The sequence below is a fragment of the Microtus oregoni genome, unplaced genomic scaffold (genome assembly GCF_018167655.1).
Source record: "Microtus oregoni isolate MIOR12 unplaced genomic scaffold, Mior012 000028F_ref0000031, whole genome shotgun sequence".
Lineage (NCBI taxonomy): Eukaryota > Metazoa > Chordata > Mammalia > Rodentia > Cricetidae > Microtus > Microtus oregoni.
Window position 1 is genome coordinate 9,750,485 of NW_024543087.1, and position 18,482 is coordinate 9,768,966.

The window sequence follows — 18,482 nt, forward strand, 5'->3', positions numbered from 1 at the left end:
GGATAGGGGTGTGGGGATCAGAAAAATAAGTAAAGAGAACAAAGATGTGAATAAAATAATAAAACAGAGCCATAGGATAGTACTGAGAGGGAGTTCCAGTGAATACTGAAATTGCCCACAGTTAATTTTCCATACACTTTTTTATACCCAACACAAAAGGGGGAAGAAGGAAACAAAAGACTTCTTTAACATGATCCAAAGGACAACTGGACAGTTCATTGCTTCAACAATTTGAGACATCTAGTCATCAGCATTCTGTTGTTTAGGCAGTGAAGCCACACTAGACCAAGTATCCTAAAGGGGCAGCCACTCCCCAGGTTAAGCCTCCAATTACAAAAGAAGGTGCAAAAGTATGTTTGCATATCCCAACCATCTGTCAGGGTGGAGTGGATCTACCTGTATGGGCCCATACCAAGTAACCACATCCTGGGTCAGGATGGGTAGCCCTGGCTGTTGTCAACAATTTTTAGCACCCTCCAAACTCTCTGACCATCAGACAAGGTGGAAAAAGGCTCACATTTTGGGCCTCCACAGTACTTTACCCCTATAATCCTGGCACTTGGGTGACTGAGGCAGGAGGATTACCTCAACTAGGGGCCAACCTAGACTAGAGGGAGATCTTGTAGAATAGACAGGGAGGGAGGAAGAGAAGGAAAGAAAGAGATTGGCAGACACTCCTAATAGTAGCATTTGTGGACCGAATATTTGCTCTTAGAAGCCTGACCTGTCCTGAGCCTGAGTTCTCCAACCTTTCGCTGTAGTCTGACGTCACCCGCTGTAGTCTGACGTCACCCGCTGTAGTCTGACGTCACCCACTGTAGTCTCTGTCACTCACTGAAGTCTCCGTCACCCACTGTCACAGAGAAGGGCACTACTTAGTGTCCTCCTGGTGCCCAGAGCACCACTGCTAGAGCACACATCTCGCCTTGGAGTTATCTGGAACCTGGAGAATAGGGAAAGCTGCAGCCAGTGGATCTGGAAGCAGAGCTGGGCCGATGCAGTTCTTCTGTGAGGTGGGAAGACATTTAGGGGAATGGAGCTAGACAAAAGCAAGTTTTCCTGGGCCCAGCCTCAGTCAACTTCGTGGGGAATTTGTGGGGAAGCTCTGGAGAAGGAGGCCTGTCACATAGCTTGTCCTAGGGACTAGGGAGGGCGGTCCAGTCCTCATTGGCCACAGTTCAGAGAGAGGCCAGCTGGACAGAGGGCACAGAGGACTGAGTTCACAGCAGCATCCCTAGCTGCACACACACATCTGACTATTTTAAGTGAGTTAACAGTTCATGTCAAGCCATGTTCATGTTCATAGCTATCCCAGGGCACATGCAGCCCACTGGCCACAGGTTGAACACATCTGGCGGAATCTGATGTTCTGTGGGTTTGCATACCTACTGCAGGCTGCATCTGCCTTGCCTGCTGTCTTCCCTAGTGTCCCTCTGGACCTGCAGCTCCAGGCACAGACGCCCTCAGGACTTCATGTCACATTTTGCTGTCCACTGAAAGACTTGTCTAGTTTTTGTTGTTTTTATCCGACTTTAGTTGCAAATAAGAGCAGGAGGAGTGAAAAATAAAGTGGATGGGGAAGAAAATGATTTCAGCAGCCTTTTCCTGATTCAACAATGTTGTGACCATAGCAATAACTAAATCAGTGTGTGTGTGTGTGTGTGTGTGTGTGTGTGTGTGTGTGTGTGCTTAGCCATGTGTGCTGGTGAGATGCATATGTGCGCATGTGCATGTGGAAGCTAAGGATCAACCTCAAGAGTCCTCAGTCACTGATCTCTCTGAACCTGGAGCTCATCCGCCTGGCCAAGCAAGCCCCAGGAACCTGCCCATCTTCACGTCCCCAACACTGGGGTGACAAGTGTGGGCCACATGACTCCTGACTTCACACAGGTGCTGAGGCTCACACTCAGGTCCCCCTGCTTACGCAGCAAGCACTTTACCCACTGAGCCCTTGCCCTGCCACTTCACTGGACCTTTTGCTTGTTTGTTTGTTTGTTTTTGTTTTTCAAGACAGGGTATCTCTGTGTAACAGAGCTGTAAGAGCTGTTCTGGAGCTCACTCTGTAGACCAGGCTGGCCTTGAACTCACAGAGATCCACCTACCTCTGCTTCCAGGGTGCAGGGATTAAAGGTGTGCACCACCACTGCCCAGCACGCTGTCTCATTTTTAACTCCTTGTAACAACATAGGTCACAATCATGGACAGATGTGTCCTGGAGAACAGTACCTGACTGCTTGAGTGGGGACCTTCCCAATCCTTCCTGCGGTTTCGCTTGGAAAGCCAGAAAACTACACACACATCAATGGTGCAATGCTAGCTTTTGTTTCTGAGACAAGGTCTTGTTAGGTTGCCCCAGCTAGCCTGGAACTCACAATCCCCTGCCTCTCCACCTCTCTAGTGCCATTATCCCCAGCGGGGACACTAGTTTTCCAAGGCTTCTCAGGATTGGTCAGGGTGTCCTGTTCATTGTATGACACTCCGGGTGGACGAAAGAACTCTAGGGCAAGGTACATGCGGGAGTCTGAATGAGAATGGCCCCCACAGGCTCATAGATTTAAAGGCTTCGTACCCAGTTGGCGGAATTGTTTGGCAAAGATTAGGAGGTGTGGCCTTATTAGTTATAGTGGTGTACAGTGTATACTGCACACTGTAATTGTACACTATACACCATATACTGCACACTGTAATTATACACTGTACACTATATATTATACATCATACGCTGTACACATACACTGTACACTATATACTATATATCATACACTGTACACCATACACTGTACACTATATATTATACACTGTACACATACACTGTACACTATATACTATACACCATACACTGTACACCATACACTGTACACTATATACTATACACTGTACACATACACTGTACACTATATACTATACATCATACACTGTACACCATACACTGTACACTATATACTATACACTGTACATATACACTGTACACTATATACTATACATCATACACTGTACACCATACACTATACACCATTATACACTGTACCTAGGTTAAGGCTGGTCCTTGCCTCCTGAGAGGTTTTTTGTTTTGTTTCTCATCATGAATGGATGTTGAAATGCTTGCCTGCCATATGCTTTTTCTGCATCAGTTGACGGGGACATATGGCTGCCTCTCGTGTCTGTCTCTCTAGTGTGGGTTCAAATCATCTGGAACTCTTAGACCAGCTGTGTATTTCTGAGGTGCCCTGTGCTCCCGTCTCGTCTGTGTTGCTGGCCTGACACACTAAGATGCGATTGAGGGGCAGAAACCACTCCTTCTGAGACGTTTGCATGTGAACAGTCCACTCCAAGTTTTTCAGAGTCCATACCTTTTGCCCCTTCTGTGACTGACTCTTGTGGGTTGTTGTTTTTGTTTTTCGAGACAGAGTTTCTCTGTGTAGCCCTAGCTGTATTGGAACTTACTCCACCTACTAGGCTGGACTCAGATCCACTTATCTCTGCCTCCTGAGTGAGTGTTAGGATTAAAGGCGTGTGCCACCAATGCCCGGCTGATTTTTTTTTTTTTCGAGACAGGGTTTCTCCTTAGCTTTTTTTTGGTTCCTGTCCTGGAACTAGCTCTTGTAGACCAGGCTGGCCTCGAACTCCCAGAGATCCGCCTGCCTCTCGAGTGCTGGGATTAAAGGCGTGCGCCACCACCACCCGGCCCGGCTGATTTTTTTTTAGCTTTTTATTCTTTTAACCTCTTTTTCAGTTCCACCATGCTTTAGGAAAGGGAGCATTCTGTAAGCCAATCCTGAGACAGGGTTAGGAAGCCTTTGCTCTTGGGAGCAAGGGTCATGAAGATCTCAGCTGACTCCTGCTATGTAGCTCTCCCCAGCTGTCACCCTGAGGACTGCTGGCCTGTGTCTGGGTCACCTGAGCTCTGGATGTAGGTGGATGAGTGTAGCCACTATGGAGGACAGACATATAGGCAGATTTCATGGGCCCCCACTTCCTCTCAGGGCTTCCAGGTCAGGGGTGAGGCCTTCTGTAGAGACTGAAAAGCCTGCTTTGTCTGACAGGCTTTGACAGTGGCCAACCCTGCAGGCTGGTGAAGGGAGCATGTGGGGCTAGCCAAGGTCAGCCATGCCAGGTTACTTTAATAAATAGAGGCTAAGGAGGCGGGGACCTCACTGAAGGGAGGCCTTTGTCTCCACAAACTCACCATGGACACAGTGAGGAGAACTCACTCACAGGCCAGGGAAGGCCACCTTCCACTCTGCATGGGACAGATGACAGCACTCAGACCTCTGGAGAACAATGTATGCAGGCCTCCGACCCCAGAGGCATCTTTCCTTCCTCTAAGGTGGCGGCCCTCAACCTCTGGGTCATGCTCCCTCAGGGTTGTTGAATGACCCTTTCACAGGGGTCTCCCAAGACCATCAGAAACCACAGAAATTCACATTACGATTCATAACAGTAGCAAAATTGCAGTTACAAAGCAGCAAGGGAATAAGTTTATGGTTGGGGTCACCACACCATACGGAACTGTGTTAAAGGGTCGCAGCATTAGGAAGGTTGAGAACCCCTGCTTTAAGGGGTCTTCCAGGCTTCTTGCTCCTTAGCTGCCCCTCAGAGGACCAAGGCTGCCTGCTGGATTGAGGTGGGGAGGCCTGAGCTGGTTTCATTACTGCTTGGTTTGTGGGAGGATTTAGACTCAGTCTGAAATTGTTGTAAAAAAAACTCTCAGGACTCCGTAGCAGTGAGGGAAGATTGGGAGGTGCATGGACCCTCTTGTTTGTGTACCCACGGGGCTCCCTGCATCACCAGGCAATGGAGTCCCCCCAAACCCCTGGAGGTCTGGAGGGGGGCTCTTGCTGCCTTCCCTGTCCTGTCTTTTCCCTCTCCTGGCATTCCCCTGGCTGTTACAGGAATTGGTTCTCTCATTCCACCCTGTGAAACCTGAGGCTCAGACTCAGCCCGCAGACCTGGCAGTAACAGCCTGTGCCCTCTAAAGTATGTTGCCAGCCTTCCCTTCGGCTTCCTGTGTTCTTACCGAAGGCCGGTCTTCAAGCAGCCTCAGGTCTATTGGGGTCCCCATGGGGAGTGATCCACATGCTGAACAATAGTGGCTGTGTGGCTGTGACCCAGGGCACAGGCCCGTCATGGTTCTTGTGTACTTGCTTGATCGTTTTTCATTCCAGACTAATCCCTCTCCTCAGGCTGGCGCAGGCTTGGCTCCTGGCTGCTTCAGTTTTGAATCAAGGCATCCTGCAGCCTTGTTGAGGGACTCAGCGGGCACACACTTCTGGCACTTGCCCAAAGCTGCGTGCCAGGCCTCTTACAGGGTCTGACAAGCCTCGCTGATTCTCTAAGGATTGATTTCCCATGATACTGGCCAGAGTGCCAGCCCCATGTGCTCTTTGTCCGAGACTCCTGAGGGCTCCCCCTGGCAAAATGGAAGCTGGTGTGGCCTTTTTGGTGTTTGTTTGCTTTCAACTTTATCATTGTCGTGTGTATGTATGTGCACGGTGTGTGTCCCGCGGCTCACATATATGTGTGTGCACGGCATGTGTCCTGCAGCTCGTGTTTGGATGGAGGGCAGAAAAAAAAAAACCGTGTGCAGTCAGTTCTTCCCACTTTTCACGCGGGTTCTGGGATGGACTCCATCATGAGGCTTACACGGCAGGTGCATTTATCTGCTGGACCGTCTCACCAACCAGTTCATTTTCCTTTCTTTCTTTCTTTCTTCCTTCCTTCCTTCCTTCCTTCCTTCCTTTCTTTCTTTTTTTGTTTGTTTTCCAAGACAGGGTTTCTCACGTAACAACACTGACTGTCCTAGACCAGGCTGGCCTTGAACTCAGATCCACCTACTTCCAGTGCTGGGATTAAAGGTGTGCGCCACCACCCAACATTTTTTGCTTTTTTTTTAAGACAGGGTTTCTCTGCAACCCTGGGTATCCTGGAACTTGCTCTGTAGACCAAGCTGGCCTCATAGTCTCAGAGATCTGTCTGTCTCTGCCTCCCGAGTGCTAGGATTAAAGTTGTTTTTTAAGATGGGGGTCTCAGGCTGGTTTCTAACTCACAAAGTAGAAGAAAATGACCTTGAACTTCTGACTTCTGATCCTCCCTCTGCCATTGTTGGACTCTAGCATCCAAACACTGAGGAGGAGTCTCCCCCAGAGACCACCTCACACACCACAGCTGATGCAAAAGCATGAGGATTTTATTAATTCTGTCATGACAGGGTCCCTCAGCATTCAGGAAGCTGAGAGACCTTGAATAGCTGGCACAGGCTACTTTTATTTATTTTTTATTTATTTATTATGTATACAGTATACAATATTCTGTCTGTGTGTATGTCTGCAGACCAGAAGAGGGCAGCAGACCTCATTACAGATGGTTGTGAGCCACCATGTGGTTGCCGGGAACCAAACTCATGACCTTTGGAAGAGCAGGCAATGCTCCCAACCACTGAGCCATCTCTCCAGCCCCACAGGCTACTTTTAAAGGAAAAGGCCACAGAAGCAAGGGGGGGTTGTTCTTTGACTATTATGATTGGCTTATTTGAAAGGGCTATTACCAATAATTGGCTGGAGAGCTGTTGCCAGATCAGATGAGGTAAGAGGTCATTTTGACCCTGTTTCCCAGGGGACTGAATCAAAACATACATATATGGGTAATTGTTCAGGAACTGAGTACATGTATATGTAGCTGTTAGGTCCTTGGTTCCCAGGGGAGGAGGGGAAGCACTATGGCACGGAGGCTGAGAGGATTCAGAATTGTCAGAAATGGCTTCAGAATTGTCTTAAAGTCTTACACCACCTCCTAAATGCTGGAATTAGGTTTGTACCACCACGCCTGGTTTATGAGGTGTTAAGGATTGAACCTAGGGTTTTGTGAGCACTAGGCAAGCACTCTGCCAAACAAACTAGACCCCAGTCCCTACATTGGTTTGTTTGTTTGTTTGGTTGGTTGGTTGGTTGGTTGTTTAGTTGATTGCTTTGGTTTAATTTTGGTTTGAGACAATCTCACTCTGTAGCACTGACTGGCCTCGAACTTGAAGCAATCCTCTGCCTCTGCCTCTCCCTCTGCTGAGATTGAAGGTAAGGGCCACCATGCTTAGCTTTATTGTAAATGTATATACTGACAGACAAGGATTAGAACTGGGGATGTGGTTGATATTCAATGAATAATTATCAAATAAATGGGTTCTTTTCAAGGCAGAGTTTCTCTGCATAGCTGTAATTGTCCTAGAATTCTCTCTGTAGACCAGGCTGGCCTCAAATTCACAGAAATCCTCCTGCTTCTGCCTCCAGAGTGCTGGGATTAAGGTGTGAGCCACTACACTGGGCATAAATGTGTTTTTGTTCCCTTACTAAAAGCAATGGTAGACTGAAGCTAAGCCAGTTCTGAAAACAGATGTATCAGTTAGCTCTGCTGCATAACAAATAGAAATCTTAGCCAGGCTATGGTAGCCCGCTCCTTTAAACCCAACACTCAGGAAGCACAGGCAGGCAGATCTCTGTGAGTTCAAGGCCAGCTAGGTCTAACAAAGTGGGTTCCAGGACAGCTAGGACTGTTTCACAGAGAAACCCTGTCTCAATGCCCTCCCCCCAAAAATTAATGACATCCAATGTAAAAATGCAATGTCTGCTCTACGGTACGTGAGCCAGGAACCAGGCTGGAGACTTAAAAACACATCAAGATACACGCACACTGACAGAGACACAGGGACACAGGTCATCCTTGAGACAAGAATGCCAAGAATGCCCACTTTATTGTGCTCAGGGGCAGCTTATATAGGACTCTGGCCACGCCCCAGCTCTCGGGATCTTTCAGCTGCAGACTCATAAGAATCCACTCCCCTGCCATCAGGGTCTCCTGTTTCAAGCAGCTGCAGGCTGCTCAGAGCAGAGGAAAACAAGTTGTTTACAAGAAATTCAGGGTCTGGTGGTTCGCAGTCCCCCAACAATCCAGTAAGTACTTACTGCTGGCTGGACAGGACTCTCAGGGGCCTGAGTCTGAGCTGCTGTGAGCCAGGGTTGGCAGATGTCACCTCCTCTGGGCAGCCTCCAGTGGGGTAATTGGGATGGCTTTGCACCATCCCAAAGTCTCTTGATCCAGCAGGACGGTAGCTTAGGGTAAAAGTGTAGGGGCAGCTGGGGATGTGATTCAGCTGTAGAGTGTTTATTTTTTATTTTTTTTAAAGATTTATTTATTTATTATGTATACAACATTCTGCCTCCATGTATGCTCGCACGCCAGAGGAGGGCGCCAGATCTCAGTACAGATGGCTGTGAGCCACCATGTGGTTGCTGGGAATTGAACTCAGGACCTCTGGAAGACAGCCAGTGCTCTCAACCTCTGAGCCATCTCTCCAGCCCTAGAGTGTTTATTTACCTCATATGCAAGAAGCCTTAAATTCAATCCCTCGCACTGCCTAAACCAGGCCTGGTAGAACAAACCTGTAATCCTAGCACTCTAGAAAGAGGATCAGAAGTTCAAGGTTATCCTTGGCTACTTAGTGAGTTCCAGGCCAGCCTGAGCTTCATGACACCCTTGTCTCCAAGGAAAAACAGAAAAGGGAGCTGAAACGCGCTGTTATGGCAAACCGGAACACCTGCCTTCCTCTGTGGCTCTTTGTTTATTCATTATTTATGTTATGTGCATGTGTGTGGGTACACCAGTCACAGTGCGCATGTGGAGGTCAAAGGGCAGCCCACAGGGCTTGGTTCTCTCTACCATGAGGGTCCCTGGGATTGAACTGAGACTATCATATTTGGCAGCAGCCACCGCTATCCACTGAGCCGTCTCCCCAGTCCCAGGAGAGGTTATATTTAGTGCTAAGAATGCAGCGTGTGAGAGTGTTTGGTAGCAGATCCTGCTCCTAGGGAAGCATGCATGGGGGTCTAGAGAATGCTCGAGGCCCTGCATGTCACCAGCCAGCTGTCGCTTGTCCACAGCAGAGCTCGGGTCTGCAGGTCTCTGGGGTCTGCAGGTCTCTGGGGTCTGCAGGTCTCTGGGGTCTGCAGGTCTCTGGGGTCTGCAGGTCTCTGGGGTCTGCAGGTCTCTCGGGTCTGCAGGTCTCTGGGGTCTGCAGGTCTCTCGGGTCTGCAGGTCTCTGGGGTCTGCAGGTCTCTGGGGTCTGCAGGTCTCTGGGGTCTGCAGGTCTCTCGGGTCTGCAGGTCTCTGGGGTCTGCAGGTCTCTCGGGTCTGCAGGTCTCTCGGGTCTGCAGGTCTCTGGGGTCTGCAGGTCTCTGGGGTCTGCAGGTCTCTCGGGTCTGCAGGTCTCTCGGGTCTGCAGGTCTCTCGGGTCTGCAGGTCTCTGGGGTCTGCAGGTCTCTGGGGTCTGCAGGTCTCTCGGGTCTGCAGGTCTCTCGGGTCTGCAGGTCTCTGGGGGTCTGCAGGTCTCTCAGGTCTGCAGGTCTCTGGGGTCTACAGGTCTGGGCGCCTGCCTCCAGACAGCAGACAGGTCAGGACTCTCACCCACCAGGCCTGTGGCTCAGAGGTGGGGATTTACCACACTGTTCTCCGCTGGTACCTGACGTGGGGCTGTCAGGTCATCCTCAAGACAGGGCTCTTAGTGGCATCAGCTGTGGTTCAGCTAAGACCACCCCCATGGTGTCTCTGGCCAGGGGACATTGTCAGGCAGACCCTCAGGTGCAGGTGTCAAGTGTGTTCCTCACCTGTGCCCATCATTCTCCTTTGGCAGAGTCCAGCTCTCCAAGCAAGAATCAAAACACAAAACTCATAACAACTCGTATATCACTTTCAAAACATGCCAAGTGTTGTTTTTGTGTGTGTGGGTTTTGTTTTGTTTTGTTTTGTTTGTTGTTGTTGTTTTCTATTGTTGTTTGTTTGTTTGTTTGTTTTGAGAAGGAGTCTCACTAAATGTCTCTCTAGCTGACTTAGAATTTGTCAGGTAGCCCAAGCTGGCCTTGAATTCTTAGAGATCTGTCTGCCCCTGCTAGCACCACCACAGACCAGGGCCTGTTTTAAAAGTGCTTATTCCAGGGCTGGACAGATGGCTCAGCAGTTAAGAGCCCTGGCTGTTAGAGGACCCAGGTTCAATTCCCAGCACCCACATGATAGCTCACAACTGTCTATAACTCCTGCTCCAGGGAATGCAACACCCTCACACAGACATACACGCAGGCAAGACACCAATATGCATACAATACAAATAAATTAATAAATAAATAAGTCTCTTAAAAGTGGCTATTCCTGGTCTGGGGAGTAGGATTCGTTCCCCAGCACCACATAAAACTGGATATGATGGCACATGCCTGCAATCTTAGTCCAGGTGGTGGACAGAGGAGAACCAGATGTTCACAGTCAGCCTCTTCATAGGGAATTCGAGGCCAGCTGGGATAACGTGACTCTGTCTCAAAAATAAGCCAATAAGGCCAATAAGATAGCTCAGCATGTAAAGGCTCTCACAGCCAAGCCTGATCCCCAGAACTCATCTGGGGCGGGGAGAGAAATGACCCCCGACACTTGTCCTCTGACCTCCACACTGGCATTGTTCCATGTGTCCACACCTGTATGCACACACACATTCACACATATGAAGTGGGAAGTTCTTCTGCTCAGTGCGGGAGGCGCCGTTCTCTGGTTGGATCCTGGACTGTAAGTAGAGGCAGGAGCTGGGACATTCATCCCTCCGCTTCCTGATTGTGGATGAGATGAGAGTAACTGTTTCAAGGCCGTGCTGCTGGTGGAGAGATGGCTCTGTGGTTAAGAGCATGGCCTGCTCTTCTAGAAGTCCACACATGTATACGTGTGCGTGTGTGTGTGCGCGCGCGCACGCACACACATGGACACTGATTCAAATATGTTACTGCCTACAAGCTGAGCTGGTTGGACTAATTACTAGTGACCCAGTGACCTCCATTTCTCTCTGAAACAGGGATGATTTTTTTCTGCCTGGCAGAGTTCTTTTTTTTTTTTTTTTTTTTTTAAAGATTTATTTATTTATTATGTATACAACATTCCTTCCATGTATGTTTGTATGCCAGAAGAGGGCACCAGATCTCATTATAGATGGTTGTGAGCCACCATGTGGTTGCTGGGAATTGAACTCAGGACCTCTGGAAGAGCAATCAGTGCTCTTAACCTCTGAGCCATCTCTCCAGCCCCCTGGCAGAGTTCTTGAATGCTTCCATTGGATCATATATGCCACACGGCAATCAGTAATCACTTGTTGTCCACTGATAAGGACAATAGATGAGTTGCTATCTTTGCCATCTGAAACAGCTGTATATTAGTTTTCGCTAATACATAAGCCCTGGCTCCCCCTGAATGTCTTTTTCAAGCCTGTGTTACATGAAAGCAAATTCTTTCAACCTCCCGGGCAGTTTGTGTGGGAATAACTTGGACTGTAGCAGTGTATCAGTTCCGGTTTGGCTTGACACAGGGACAGCCCAGCTGGTTTCCTGTGTGTCCCCCTACTCCTGGGTGCCTGTCTTGGGCAGAAGTGTGCTAACATTTCCATGTCTGCCACAGGTCACCCTGCTGATTGCTTTCATCTGTGTGCGAAGCTCCTCCCCTTGGATCGACTATGGCGCCTACAGCTTCTTTGAAGTCGTCACCATCTGCGACCTGATAATGATTCTCGTCTTTTACCTGGTCCACCTCTTCCGCTTCTACCGTGTGCTTACCTGCATCAGCTGGCCCCTGTCGGTAAGAGGGAGACCTGGCCCCAGTGTCAGCACACAGGAGTTAGGACACGGGTTGGGACACGGTTGCTTGGACCCTAACTCCTCAGTGCTTGGTGGACATCTCTGCTGGCCTCCTGAGGGTCCCTCAAACTCACATCCCAGCCTTAGAAGGCTGTGGCTCCTTTGGCATTTGCCCGCTGTGTGTGTGGCGTGTAGGACAAGCCTTGAGGAGAGAGCTGGTAAGGGTGTGCACACTGCCGAGAGAGCCAAATGGTGACACTTGGTGGCAGAGGCTGAGAAGGTAAACCAGAAGGATCTGCTTTGAAGACAGTGTCTCACTCTGTAGGCCAGGCTGGTCTGAAACTCGCAGAGATCCTCCTGCCTCTGCCTCCCGAGTTAAAAGTATGTGCTTGGAGGCAGGTGTCATGACCTTTCCTGTGATCTCTGAAGGGAAGCATTGTATCTTTTATGTTGACGTAAAGCTAGATATGAATTTTTATAGTTATCTGTCATCAGACAGAGACCCTAATCTGTTGAGTGTTTTGTTGTTTTGTTTTGTTTTGTTTTTGGGTTTTGTGTTAGACGTTGATTTTTGTTTTTAGGGTTTTTTTGTTTTGTTTTGTTTTTTTGATTTTTGAGACTGGGTTTCTCTGTAGCTTTTGGTTCCTGTCCTGGAACTAGCTCAGGCTGGCCTCGAACTCACAGAGATCTGCCTGCCTCTGCCTCACAAGTGCTGGGATTAAAGGCATGCGCCACCACCGCCCTGCTTGTTTTTAGTTTTTTTGAGAGCATTTATTACTGTCATAGTTCCTTCTGTTCTGTTTCATTTTGCTTAATGCTGGATTAAACTTAGCACCTTAGGAAAAGGCCTACAAAATGATCTCGGGAACTGGGCAGTTCTTGGTCTCTGGCTCTGCTCACCAGAGATTGTGTCTCTTGCTTGCCCAGCTTCCTTCTCTCCGGTGTGACTCTTCCTGGCCCAGGGCTCTACACCAGTCTCCTGAGCAACATGCCCTTCTTCTGTTCTAAGTGTTCCAAGGGAGAGAGCGCAGCTCTCCCGTCTCCCTGCCCCCGAGTGAGCTCTCCCATCTCCCTGCAACGGAGTAAGCTCTCCCGTCTCCCTGCCCTGGAGTGAGCTTTCCACTCATACCTTTCTTTCTTCTGCCCGGCTTCTAGGAGCTTCTGCACTATGTCATCGGCACCCTGCTTCTTCTCATCGCCTCCATCGTGGCAGCCTCCAAGAGCTACAACCAGAGTGGCCTGGTAGCGGGAGCGGTGAGATGCTTTCTACAACCAGTTCAAACTTTAGCTCCTTTCCTCCTAATAGTGGCCAGGGAAGGGGCTGATTTGGGGGCCTTCCTTCTTCAAACCCACACCTACCTCAATCCAGCCAGCTACCCTCTCCAAAGAGCCTGACATTGGTTTCAGAGGGTCTGGGAAGTAGACTGAAGGACTGCTGACAAACTTATACAGCTTCAGGAGTAGCGGCCCATTCTTTACACCCTATCTCTGGGTCTGTCTCCCTTACAGCCACTGCTTACATCAGAGCAAAAGGGTTTCAATCCCCATGCCAACTCTGAGCATATGCTCACGGCAGAGTATTTGGGCATCTCTTTTGCTTCAAGAGGGAAGGGTACTGCAGTCAACTAGTGATGTCTGCCATGAGTCTTTTGTCTCTTTTCTTTTGAGTCTCACTGGGTAGTCCAGGCTGGCCTGGAATGAGCTGTTTAGCCCAGGCTGACCTAAAACTGACCTAAAATGCATTGCTTAGCCCAGGGTGGCCTTAGACTTACAGAGGTCCTCCTCTGTCTCCTTCTGAGTACTGGGGTTGTAGGCATGCACCACCCTGCTCAGATCCTTAAAAGAAATGTGTGTGGAGATATATATATATATATATATATATATATATATATATATCCAAAGCTGAACTTAATTCAATATGTAGCTGAGGATACCCTAGACTGAGCTTCTTCCCAGTCTCCATTTTAGTTTCAACAGTATTCAGGCCCGGAAGGGGCTTCTTATCCCTTGCAGAGATTAAAATGATCTGTCCAATAGCCAGCTAGACTGTACAGAAACCCAGCCCTGTGGACATACACGAGCAGACGAATGAGTAGACACATATGTGAGTATGGTTGAAACATCCATAGGCTCTTGTGATCTGATTGTGATTTCGCCAACTTCATATCTGAGTGGCCTTTAGTCCAGTACCCAGGCAAGAAAATTTTTTTTTTTTTTGGTTTTTTGAGACAGGGTTTCTCTGTGGTTTTGGAGCCTGTCCTGGAACTAGCTCTTGTAGACCAGGCTGGTCTCGAACTCACAGAGATCCGCCTGCCTCTGCCTCCCAAGTGCTGGGATTAAAGGCGTGTGCCACCACCGCCCGGCGGCAAGAAAATTTTTTGTGTTTGTTTTAAGACTTGGTCTCAGGGCTGGAGAGATGGCTCAGAGGTTAAGAGCATTGCCTGCTCTTCCAAAGGTCCTGAGTTCAATTCCCAGCAACCACATGATGGCTCACAACCATCTGTAATGGGGTCTGGTGCCCTCTGCTGGCCTGCAGGCATACACACAGACAGAATATTGTATACATAATAAATAAATAAATAAATAAATAAATAAAGACTTGGTCTCTTGTAGCCCAGGCTGACCTCTAACTTAAGAAGTAGCCAAGGATGACCTTCAACTTGAGATTCTCCTGACTCCAGCCCCCGAGTGCTAGGATCTAAGGCACGCAACACCACACCTGGTACGTGTGGTGCTGAGGATGGAGCCGAGGGCTTGGTGCCTGCTGGCAAGCACTCTACCAACTGAGCTAAGACTTTTAAAATGAGTTTCAGGGTCTGTGCAAGTTTCTCTTACAAATATCACCAGACTTCTCCAGACCATGGCCTGTCGGCCTGTTTGCTGCTGGAGTTTGCCTCAGATAGCCTCTCTGCTCAGGGTCACACAGTGGGGACCAAACATGACTGCAGAGGGGTGGCCAAGTCTGTAAACAGTGCTGCCCCAGTGCACCTCATGTTCCATGTGACTTCTGAGCAGATAGGTGGCTGCCAACTGCAGGTTGGTACATGCCGTGGGAAGAGTCCAGGAATACACCCCGCCCCAACCATCACTGCACACATTGTGTTTCAGGGCACACACGAAGGGATTCCCACCGGGCTGTATAATCAGGTCGCACGTAAACTGTGTCAACCCCACGGTCTCTCAGCCCCAGTAGCTAACATTTATCACACCACAGGGAAGCCAGGGAAAAATAAATAAAACAAAATGAGGTCCCTGCTCTGCTCATGCGAAAGTAGCTCTCTAGTGCAGGCGGGGAGGACAGGGCCCATGTGACAGTTAGCAACAAACAAGGCACTGTGGTGTAGACGGGCATTCTGCAGGGATGGGATAATAGACTGTTCGATTATACAGTGCAGACAGTTGGGGACTGGATGTGATGTGCTAACTGTGCACAATAGACAATGGGAGGCAAGGGCTGGCTCTAGTCGGCCAATTATGTGGCTCGGACAATCCGTACAGAGAGAGCCAAGGAGACAGCTTCTAGGCATGGGCTGCTGGGGACAACCGGGTACCTGAACCAGTGAGCTGGGCCCGGAAAGAACACCAACATTTTTGGAAATCTACTCTTTGTCTGGCTGCTCCTGGAGCACACCTGTCCAATGTCAGCAGCTGACCAGCGTCAGCACTAGTGGGAACATGGTGACCCAAGGCCTTCGTGTGGGTCTGTGGACACCTGGGCCACAGGCAAGCAGAGTGTGAGTTCTGGAGCCCACTGCCCCGGGGTCAGACCCTACACCCGGCATGCTCCCTCGTAAGCAATGGAGCTGTGGAAGGGCAGGGGTGGAGCGCCAATCTCGCCTTGGGGGATTGTAGGTTCAGAGTCAGCTACCTGAAGGCTAAGAATCCTGGCAGATGTGGAGATACTCCTTGGTGGCTACTGGAGAGTGTCACAAGGAGGGGACCTGGCCACCAGCCTCATGGCTCCCAAGACACCAGGGCCATGATTATTCTCCCTCAATCATCTTTGAGAAGCCTACTAGATCAAATTCAACCCTCCTCAAACCCAGCACTAGATGGACCCCTGAAAGGGTAGGAGCCCAGCCCTATCTTATTTTTACTGATAATGTTTAAATGTGTGTAGACATAAAGCCTTAGCTTAAGTGGCTGAGACCAGAGGCCGGTACCAATGAAACTCAATGATGCTATATAATCTTCTGAACCCTTCCAATTTTTAAATCTAAATTAAAATCAACAATACCACCTCTCTCGATTTTATTGATTCTGGATCATCAGGGTCCAGTGGCTTGGCCCAAACTAGGTTATGAATATAAACCCAAATCAGAGCCTTAGACTTACCTAAAGTAATAAGGACAAGGCCAGTGGCCAGGGGACCAGGAGCCTGAGGCTGGATCTTTTTTAACTTCCCCTCAGCAACTGAGTAGGGACTAAGTGACTAGGTCAGCCGGCTCCCCAGCTTCCTTCCTGGCACAGAGGAAAATCAGAGCGATGGCCCTCTGACTATGAGCTTCTTTCCCTCTCCCACTGTAGATCTTTGGGTTCCTGGCCAGCTTCCTCTGCCTGGCGAGCTTGTGGCTGTCGTACAAGATCACCTGCATAACCCAGTCAACAGGTAAGCTCCCGTCTTCAGGATGCAGGGCACACAGGGAGGGAGGTTCGTCCTTGGCTCAGCAATAGGGAATGTCTTGGTACCAAGGGCCAAAGGAGAGTTAGAGGGCAGGGCACAAAAGGAAGAAGAAACCTGAGGACCCTGCCTGCTTTCCTACCCCTCTCTACGTGCCCAGGGAGACATCCTGGGATGCTCTGGGTATGACCAAGTATGTCCTTGAACTCCTGATTCTTTTGCCTCTGCCTCCCAAGCCCTGGGATTATCCAAGCATTTCTTACAATAAGCTTCCTGGAACAATAACAAGACTCTGAACTCTTACAAAATATAGGTGTAGTTTTCATTGTTTTGTTTTTTTTTTTTTTTTCTTAAACAAATCTCATGAAGAAGCCCAGGGTAGGTTTGAACTTGCAACCTTCCTGTCTCAGCCTCTAAAGCAATGGGATTGCAGGTGTGTGACACCAAGCCCAGCACTCAGAAGCAGTGCCTGGTCTCTTCCCAACATCTCCTCTCTGAAAAAAACTTGCAAATGTGCTTAGATAAAAAGAACCTGGGAAGGGCACAGTGGTACACAAGTTTAATCCCAACATTGGGAAGCAGGGACCGTGGATGGCTGTGAGTTCAAGGCCACCATGCAGCCTGGTCTACCTGGCTGTGCCAGGCCAAGGCCACACAGTAAGACCATATCTCAAACACAAAACCACACCTGCCCCTTCTCCCCACTACTACTCCATCTTGTGCCAGACATTGTCCTGGTGTCATTAGGAATCTTATTTTATTTTTTTCATTGATGGGGTCTCTCGCCCTTTTTCCTACTCAGTTTTAGGTTTTGGTTTTAATTTTTTTGTTACTCAATGCTACTATAATGAATGCCCTCACAAATTAACCTGATACACATCCTTGATGGTTTTTACCCTTAAATTCTTTGGAGGCTTAGTGAGGATTAGCCAGTGTCTACCTGTGTAGCCTAGGCTGGTTTTGAACTTTTGGCAGTCCTCTTGCCTCAGTTCCTCCAGTGCTAGGTTACAGACAGTTGTGAGCCCCCTGGCATGGGTCTTCTGCAGGAGCCGCAAATGCTCTTCACTGGCAAGTCACCTCTCCGCTCCCCTCTTTTCTTCCTTTTTAAAACCATACTTAGAGAGCTGGGGTTCCGGCAATAAGATGCTTGCTATCCAGCTCCTCAGTGCTCATTTAAAAAGGTGACTATGGTGGCATCCATGTGTAAGCCCAGCACCGAGATGGAGGCCGGCAAATGCCGGTGCTTATGGGACAGACACCCTAACCCTAGACAGTGAGTGCTAGGTTCAACAAGACACCGGGTTTCAAAAAATAAGGCGGAGAGCAAGAGGAAGCCGCCTGACCTCGATCTTCCTCTCTTCCCCCTCCCCTGCACACACGCACATATGCACACACACATTCTATCTGGAATTCAGACATGTGGAACAGAAGCACATGGTTTCAGGATGAGTTCTGTTCCTGGCAAGGTGACCTAACTTTCTATTTCTTTCTCAAGATGCATCTGCCTGACAAGGCCATCACCTCTGGTCCCCTCAAAAGGACCTGCAGGATGTAGGCTCGCCCCAGGAGGAACCCAAGCATGGCTACGGACTGCTCAGATGACAAGGCCAGTACCTTCCCTGGCTTTGCCAGGACACTGGGCTCCTGAGCATCAAGCAGCTACAGCCTCCATCGAGTCTGCCACAGAGAACATTTCTCCACTCTGGGCTCTCAGCACCACTCAGGTACCAAGGAAGGACTGCACTGAGCCTAGCAGAGACTTCTGGATCCGCCTGCATAGACACGCCTTTTTTCATAGCCCTCAGGACCAAGACCTCCCAGAGTCCTCAGAGAAGCATTGGACCCTAATTTATCTGGCCTGTCAATCTGGTCTTCAAGAGCCTCTGTTCTAAGTGAGAAGCCAGCAGAAACACTATGTGGCCGCTCCGTTTCTCCGGTCCCTATTTCTGCCTTTGTCACCGTGTGTGTGTGTGTGTGGGGGGGGGGGTGTAATAAAACATCAGTCAATCGCAGCAGGATCTGTTATTGAATGAGATGCCTATAACACCAGGCAAGCCCCTGTGCTCGGTATGAGCTCCATGATAAATGCCCTATCTCCCCCTGCCTCCTTCCAAGGCTGGCTTCAAACTAAACCTAACTAAACCGCAGCTGAGGATGACCTTGAACACCTGATCCTCTTGCTGCTACCTCCCCAGTGCTGAGATTATAGCTGTGTG

General features: G+C 49.2%; 1 protein-coding gene across 1 annotated transcript in view; it reads left to right on the forward strand.

Moving 5' to 3' along the window:
• The window catches only part of Cmtm7 (CKLF like MARVEL transmembrane domain containing 7), a 28,285-nt gene extending 10,054 nt beyond the window's left edge, over positions 1-18,231 (forward strand). The window contains exons 2-5 of the mRNA XM_041677340.1: positions 11,470-11,646; positions 12,801-12,899; positions 16,173-16,254; positions 17,762-18,231. Coding sequence (XP_041533274.1) covers positions 11,470-11,646; positions 12,801-12,899; positions 16,173-16,254; positions 17,762-17,775 — 372 coding nt within the window. The 3' untranslated portion in view covers positions 17,776-18,231. The remainder of the gene's footprint in view (positions 1-11,469; positions 11,647-12,800; positions 12,900-16,172; positions 16,255-17,761) is intronic.
• The last annotated feature ends 251 nt before the right edge of the window (positions 18,232-18,482 follow it).